The sequence below is a fragment of the Hydra vulgaris genome, chromosome 10 (assembly GCF_038396675.1).
Source record: "Hydra vulgaris chromosome 10, alternate assembly HydraT2T_AEP".
NCBI classification, from domain to species: domain Eukaryota; kingdom Metazoa; phylum Cnidaria; class Hydrozoa; order Anthoathecata; family Hydridae; genus Hydra; species Hydra vulgaris.
In genome coordinates this window covers 2,406,876-2,415,529 of record NC_088929.1, presented here as the reverse complement: position 1 = coordinate 2,415,529, position 8,654 = coordinate 2,406,876, and the positions used below count along the sequence as shown (strand labels likewise).

Here is an 8,654-nt window from a genome sequence, read left to right as displayed (position 1 = left end):
ACAATTTTTGCACCTCCTGATGTACTTGTCTTGTTTCGGTTTTTTTGAATGTTGCGCTTGCTAAGTTTCATCTGAAGCTTCACTGAAATGAATCTTGCGTTTTTTTATTTGCTTTGACTTTTGACCTCATCGTCTTGCTTTAGTTTCTCGAGCACCTCAGATGTACCTAGACCCTTTCCTTAAACTCTAGGAATGTTGACTTTGGGCTTTTTTTGTGTGTCAATAGGCTGAGATGGTACTTGAAATGTTTGAGCATTTTGTCATTTTGATTGATTCATTTTGCTTTTATCAATTGGGAGCAAACCAGTGTTTTTAAAATCAGCGATTATTTGTGTTCGAGTCAATGTGTCATCGGAGTTGAAAAGTTTTGCTTGTAGTTGAATTAAATTTTCTTATGTCAAGTTGTTGAAATTTTTAGCTGCATAAAATTATCTAAGTAATTTGCGCCAAACTTGTTTAACGTGACAATACACACCTACGGTTATCATTAGAAGTGTGTGGGACGAATGAGCCGGTAAACATATCAGCCTAATTTTATTGTCAATGCAAATGCGTGCAACATTGTAAGTAAAATATGCGACGAGTCCGTCCACGACTAAAAGATGAATACCTGTATTAAAAAGAGTATTAATTAATTGATTAATTGATTAAACTACTCAATTTATATAGACCTAACTAGTAACCTGTTATTAATTTATTCGCCGGTATAAAGACCTTAGTGAGCCATTGAACAAATTGTTTCTTTTCTATCTAACCCAACTTGTTCTAAATACGGTGTTTGGTGGTCCCCCTATACAGCAGTTTTTATACAGACGTGATATTGATTTATAAATTTCAAATGGTGTTAGAATAGTACAGGTAGCGTTGACACAATTACCGACTGTGTAATTTATTTTTTCGTTGTTACTAACCAATTTTAAAAGGCGTTTAGCATCGAGCGTGCAAGTCACATGCTTTTTACCGTGCAAGTCACCTGCTTTTTACCTGAAAATCCAATTTCGTCAAAATTTTACAAATTGCACGAAATGTTATTGTTGATAATTGCTTCAAGGAATTGTCTTTGAAGTATATTGAAATAACTTGTTGTTGTCTACGGTAAAAGAGGAAGCTCTTAGAGACAAAATAGTGCCTTCTACTTTAAAGCATAATTTATGACTCCATATTTATTTAAGTTTTAAATAATTAATCTTTATATTAATACTATAGAAACGTTTAACGTTTAATGTTTAATGTCGTTTAATTAGTTATGCTTTGAAAGAACGCGTTCTCAGAATGCACGCGGTCATTTAAGAAAGATCGCTTAAGCGAGTTGAAACTTTTTTCCTTATGAAATTTAATTATTAGTATAGATATGTTACATAAAGAATCATACTAAGATAAATAATCATCGTTAAGATCATATTATAATTGAAGCAAGTATATAAAATAGTTGTATATACATTTTTATTAGATAAAGTAAAAAGGATTGAAATTTTTATTAGATGAAGTAGCAAGGATTTTAAGTAGAAAGGGTTTTAATTTTTTAAATCGTTTATATTTTGCTTATTTTAGCTTTTCTTTTAGCAGTTTTGTTATTTTATTTTTTAGAAATAAAATAGGGGTATGGATGTTATTTAAAGTTATACTAATGCTATTTCCATAAAATGGTTATTACTACTTTGAAAATTCTGTTATGCTATTAACTATTTTTGTCCTTTTTTAGAAAATTTAGAAAAATTAAATTAAAATTTTGTTCCAAAACTGAAATGGCAAGTCACATGTTATTGTATTCTTTTTTTATAATAATGTAATGTGTTTTTTTATTGTTTGTGTATGTGTTAATATGTGTTCTATATATGTTTTTAAAAATGTGTTTAAATATGTGTATAAGGTATATATTTAACCTTATATACAAATTTAAACATATTTTTTGTGTTTAAAGTTGTTACAAATGTTTATATTATGTTGTTTCAAAGTGATGTGACTTGGTAAACGTGTAGAGTAAGATTTGTCAACTTTGCCAGCCCATTGATGTATTTATAACAGAGGGTTACACGATAGTGATTAGTGTCAAAAAATACATAATAATATATTTTGATAACATTTTGCTTAATGTTCTTACTTGTGTTCTGTTATATATGAATGTTATCTTACTAAGTTATGTTATATACATATTATATTAACTTACGGTGTGTGCTATTGTTGTGTGTTGTTGCTGTGATGTTTTATTGTTATCTTTTGAGTTGATAGACATTTGGCTTATTTTCATGTTGGTGTCTATTGGTAAAAATGGTAAATAGGTAACTTTATAAAATAATAAAAACTGCTGCTTTAATCATTCACTAAAAGCCAATACAAATTATTTTGCCATATATACAGTTTGTTTTCTATAATTTTTTTTTGAAGATATAATTTTTAAGTTTGCAACAAAGGGTTTACAACGTTTTTTTTTTAATTTTTCTTAGTTAGCAGTATGTTTATTATTATAATTCCATGTTTTTAATAATTTTTTTATTATTATTTGTTAAGCTCACTTTTTTCAAACATCTCCTAGCTGATATATATATATATATATATATATATATTTAAAGTCATAAGATTATTGTATAATTTATTTTAAATGACAGTCTGTTATATATAAAAGTTATTTGTGTGTGCTATTTAGAGTAGAAAAAAAATTATATAGGAAAGATCGCAATCTTTAGGATTCGTTTAAGATCTTTTGTTACTACTTTCAATTAAAAGTGAAGTTTAAATGGATGATATTAGGCTAGAAGCAGATAATAGTTTAGAAAATGGAAATATTAATAGACAAGTTGTTTGTGACACAAATCAAAGAGATAGACTTAGGCGAGATGAAATTAATAATGGATGAAATGCTGCTCGGCAAGCAGCAAATAGTTCGAACCCAAATGAGCAGAGCTTGGTTAGGCGAGTTGAAAATAATCGTCACAGAAAAAAAAGAAATAGGCTTAGGCTAGATGAAATTAAAAATCAACAAAATGCTGGAAATGCTGCTCGGCAAGCAGCAAATAACTCAAACCCTATGAGGAGAGCCTGGTTAGGCGAGTTGAAAATAATCGTTGCAGAAATGAATGAGGTAGGCTTAGGCGAGATGAAATTATTAATCAACAAAATGCGAGAATTACTGCTAGATACGAAAGAATGCATTATATAGCAAAAAGTAATACGATTCCAGATTGTAATTATTTAGGAGAAATAAATTATATTTGTCAAAATTGTGGTGCTAAGAAATTTCCTGATGAAACACATTTTTTATGTTGCCATAATGGAAAGGTAGTTTCGTTGCAACCTTCATCATTTTCACAAGATTTAGAAGATTTATTTAAAGGAAACTATGCAGATAGAAATACCAATCTGATTTTTTTTAAATGTTTTTAAATTATAATGCCTGTCTTTCTTTTGCTTCATTTGAAGCTAATGTAGTACAACCCGAAAAACATAAGCCGCCATGTTTTAGAATATGTGGTCAAGTTTTTCATCGTATTGGTAATTTAAGACCAAATCAAAATGTTACGCCAATATATTGTCAACCATACATCTATGATCCACTTGCAGCAGTAAATTTTAGAATGCAACAACGTGGTAATGATCCTTAATGTTTCAATTGCAAACAATCATTAGTTAAAAAAAACCTATTTGCTCTTGCATTTAAAAACATGGCTGAAGTGGAAGATGTAGAAATTCGTTGAGCAGCTCTAGAAGGTCGCTCAGTGTCAGTTGTAAAAATGTCTTTACTTGAAGGGCATGATAGACGTTGCTATTATCTCCCTTCACACAATGAAGTTGCAGTTGTATTTGTTGGTGACGATGATGCACCACCTGCTTATAGAAAAGTTGTTATTTACCCAAGAGGTCATCCTCTTTAAACTATATCAAGTATGTCTGCCAACTTAGATCCAATGGTATATCCTCTATTTTTTCCGCGGGGTGATGCTGGTTGGCATAATCAATTGGTTTACAACCCCAAACGTGCTACATTGGTTAAAAATCATGTTACATTTTCTCAGTATTAAAATTATAAACTTTCAGTTAGACAATTTTTTTCTTCACTCTTTTATGGCAAAAAACTGTTTTAGCAATATACTGTTAATGCGTATTTTAAAATTGAAGGCCAGCGCCTTGGTTTCATCAGAAATAACCAAAACAAACTGAGAAGCGAGCAGTATGATGTCTTACACGAACATGTAAACAAACTTGGAAATAATCATAATGTTAGGTCAGGGCGTGTTGCAGTTTTGCCATCAATTTATGTAGGAATTCCTAGAGCTTTAAAAGAAAACTTTGAAGATGCTATGGCTATAATTAAAAAGTATGGTAAACCAGATCTTTTTATTACTTTCACTTGCAACCTAAAATGGCGCAAGATAACTGAAAATTTATATCCAGCTCAGGCAGCAAATGATAGACCTGACTTGGTTATTCAAGTGTTTAAAAACAAATTAAATAATCTTCTCAATGTCATTTTTAAGCACGGTTTATTAGGAAAAATTGTAACACATGTTCAGGTTGTTGAGTTTCAAAAGCGTGATTTGCCACATGTTCATATTTTACTTCACTTTGCAAATGATGATAAGCTTGAAACAGCTCATGATATCAATAATTTAATATTTGCAGAAATTCCAGACCCGATTTTTAATTGAGACCTTTATGACGTCCATGTGGCATACTGAATCCAAATTTTCCCTGCATGAAAGATGGGGTGTGCAGCAAAAACGATCCTAAAGAATTTAATGCTAATACAGTAGCAGTTCATAATGGTTATCCACGCTATAGACGTCGTGATAATGGTTTGGTTATCAATATTAAAGGTAACATTGTAGACAACCGCTGGGTGGTATCTTACAATCCATGGTTATCAAAGAAATATCAAGCTCACATTAATGTTGAAGCTTGCATGTCTATTAAGGCTGTTAGATATTTGTACAAATATATACACACATATATAGAAAATCAACATTCTAGATTGTTTTTCATGGATGGATCAGCTGGTAGTGAAAAAACCTTTACTTACAATTATTTGATTGCTGAAACCACAAGTAGGGGCTTTAAATCTGCGATAGCTGCATGGACTGGCATAGCAGCAACTCTTTTTACAAATGGATGTACATTGCATGGCTTATTCCAACTTCGTATTCCAATATTGGATAATAGCACATGTAATGTAACTCCTAACTCTATACACGGGTATTTTTTAAGACAAGTTAGTTTGTTTTTGCTTGATGGAACATCCATAATACCTAAACATGCCTTGAATGCAATTAATAGGTTGTTAAAAGATATTTGCAACAACAGCATTCCGTTTGGAGGAAAAATTATTCTTTTTGGTGGTGACTTCAGGCAAATTCTGCCTGTTGTGAAAAGAGAACAACCAGCTGAAATAGTAGAATCGTGTATAGAATGTTCTTTACATTGGCAATGGGTGCAGAGGTTTGCACTAACTGAAATTATGAGAGTGCAAAATGGGGAATGTGAATTTTCCCAATGGCTACTAAAACTTGGGAATGGAACTATACCTGTCAAAGAGGAGAATCTTTTTACAGGATGCATTGAAATACCAAATCAGTGCATTACTAGAGAAAATGAATCGATTGTTGAAAAGATTTTTGGAGATGCAGATCAAATTGATTATTCTAAACGTGTGATTTTAACACCAACTAATGTTGATTTATTATCAATCAATGAAGAAGTGCTTGAACGTCTGCCGGGTTAGGTCAAAATTTATTTAAGTGCTGATCAAATTGATGCTGATAACCTTAATGAAAGAATTAACTATTCTGTTGAGTTTTTGAACAGCTTATCTCCTTCAGGTATTCCACCTCATTGTTTAAAATTGAAAATTGGTTGTGTAATTATGCTACTTAGAAATTTAGATCTCAAAGCTGAGCTATGCAATGGTACTCGAATGAAAGTTTGTGCTCTTTAAAATAATTATACTGATGCAGTGCTTTTGACAGGTGTTTCCGATGGTAAACGGGTTTTTGTTCCTCGAATTCAGTTCGAGGAAAAAAATCCCGTTTTAGCTCCATTAGATTCTAATTTACATTTTGCTTTGCAATGTCGTCAGTTTCCTGTCAGATTGGCTTATTCAATAACAATTAATAAAAGTCAAGGTCAAACATTTGATAGAGTTAGGGTATGTCTCAAAAAATCGTGTTTCTCTCATGGTTAATTATATGTTGCATGTTCAAGAACAAGAGCATTTAATAGTTTGTTTTTTAAAATTGATAAACATCTCATTCAAGGTATGGTAGGTGGAAGTGTTACACAAATAATGTTATATTTTCTAATGTTCTTAATTTATAGCCTTTAGAATTTCATTTCGAAAATTTACTGTTTGTAGGTTGTGAGCACATTTTGTATGTATAAATTTATTTATTATTTTAATTTTTTTTTTCATGGTTTTTGATAAATATATCTGTCATTTAATATTGTTATAAAATGTGTTTATTTGTGTTATATAAAACCATATTTGTTTATAGTTAAAATTATATGTTAAAATTATGTTGTTTCCATGTTTTCAAAGTGGTGTGACTTGGCATTATGTTGAGAAAGATTGATAACCTTGCTAACAAAGCGGTGTACTTATAGCAGAGGTGTGACTGGGCAGCATTTAGTATTACTGCTTTAGGGCTAGGTTGTGTTGTCTAGCCTTTTTTGAATTATCCTGGAAACACATAATGTCTGTTAATGTTTAGTGTAATGTATATGAGAGAGTATGCAACCTTAATCTTTAAATCTAGGGCGTTTAATGTCCTAAATTTGAAGTAATTGAATAGCTAATATTTAATATAAAAACAAATATACTTTTATGTATTTATGTTTAGTAAAAAAATAAATATAGTTAACTTTAAATTGATTTTCTACTTATGCCTTTCATATTTTAATTTGGTTTGTTATTTTTGCTAGATTTTAGGATCAAGGGTGTAAATATTCTATTTTTATGTGTTATTATTGTAATGTTTTGTGTTGATAGACTGCTTGGCTTACCTTCACGTTGGTGTCTATTGTTAAAAATGAACAAATGGTAGTTTTATAATTGGAACTTACTGCTTTTTATTCATTTACTTAAAACCAAGACAATATTTTGCTAAAAATGCAATTTATATCTTAATTTGATTTTTATTTTTTTAAGTAGTATTAATCCTTTAGTACTTGCAAAGAGATTTTATAGTTAAATTTTTGATAAATGTCAACATAGGTTACTATAAATAGGTAAATCGATTTTAAGTTCATATGTGGTATTTTTTTTTTACTTTTATTTATGTTTTTGTAATTATAGTATCACATTTACAAAAAAATAATAATTATCATAATTCCATTTTTTTTTTCTTTAAGATTTTTGATTGACCCATTTATACAATTTATAAAAAAAACCTGATTTTCTATTATTGTAAATTTTTGTCGGTTAAAATGATATAAATATATGCAATTAGTTTAATTTTTTTTTAAATTTTTTTATTATATGCCTAAAAATTTGTTGTACGTAACATAAGGGATGTTTTTAAAGAGAGGTCGCAACTAAAAACAAACTAAAAACCTTTAAATACATGGAGAATATTGTAGCTTTGCGCATTTGTCAAATACCAAGTTATTTTTTATAACAGGATTAAGTAATTAATTAGCTTAGTTTGCATTTGCAACACTTTTGAGGAAAGAAAAAAATTCTTATATATGTTAAATTTGTATATATATATTAAAAAGAAAAAATTCTTAAAAGTGTAAATCATTGCTTTACATTTTATTATTTTGGTAAAAGGTCTTCATCAAAAACTTGATTACTCTTAATAAAAATAACTTAATTCTCCTGGCCACCATTAAGGCAAAAATGAGGAAGGGAGGTCCTTTATTAGTGTCAAAATATTTACGAGAATTAAATTCCGAGTAACAAAAAGAATTTTTAGTAAAAGGTAGCAAATTACCGTTTACTAACAACTATTGAAACAAAGAGGCCATACAAATAATATAAAAATGGTTTGTGTTTAACAGACTTAACAAGACCCGGGTGCGGTCAGCTTGGTTTACAAACATGAAATTATGTCATGTTAAAAACTATGAACGTAACGTAACCTTTAAAAGCCAATTTAAAACATTTTTGGTAGCTAAATGTGATAATACATTGTAAGTATAAATGTGATAGTATAGTAAAAAAAACTATTTTAAGATTATTTTGGCTCATAAAGTGGATTTAAGACTTAATTGATTGCGCTTAAACCGCAATAAATAACGATTAGAAGGCTATATGGCCTAGACGGTATATGCGACATAAATATCAAATTTTTATTTTATAATGTATTGTATTTTACGTCTGATGACAATATGTGCTAAAACAGGTCGAAATATAACAGAAAAGAAAAATTAGTACCATGCTGTTTTGATGTTTCGTAACTTATTATATATTTACGTACTTCAAGAAATGTCGCCTAAAAACTTAAATATCAAATTTGTATTTTACTCATTTACAAAAAATGGAGATAAGACAAGTTGGCTCTTTTGTCCAGATATGTTTACTGCACATATTAGTAAATAAACTAATTAGTTGCATAATGAGTTAGACGCATTGATTAAAATTGATGATTTATTTATAAATAGATGAGTTATTTTAGGCATTGATTAAAATTGCTAATCATAATCTTAATGTAATTAATTGAATA

The 8,654-nt window shown here is 29.4% G+C and overlaps 1 protein-coding gene across 1 annotated transcript; it reads left to right on the top strand.

Annotated features, from left to right (window-relative positions):
- The first annotated feature begins 4,690 nt into the window (after nucleotides 1-4,690).
- LOC136085745 (ATP-dependent DNA helicase pif1-like) lies at nucleotides 4,691-6,560 on the top strand. Its single transcript, XM_065807119.1, has 4 exons — nucleotides 4,691-5,708; nucleotides 5,811-5,897; nucleotides 5,946-6,136; nucleotides 6,483-6,560. Exons 1-4 carry the CDS (start codon nucleotides 4,691-4,693, stop codon nucleotides 6,558-6,560), a joined length of 1,374 nt encoding a protein of 457 aa, XP_065663191.1.
- The last annotated feature ends 2,094 nt before the right edge of the window (nucleotides 6,561-8,654 follow it).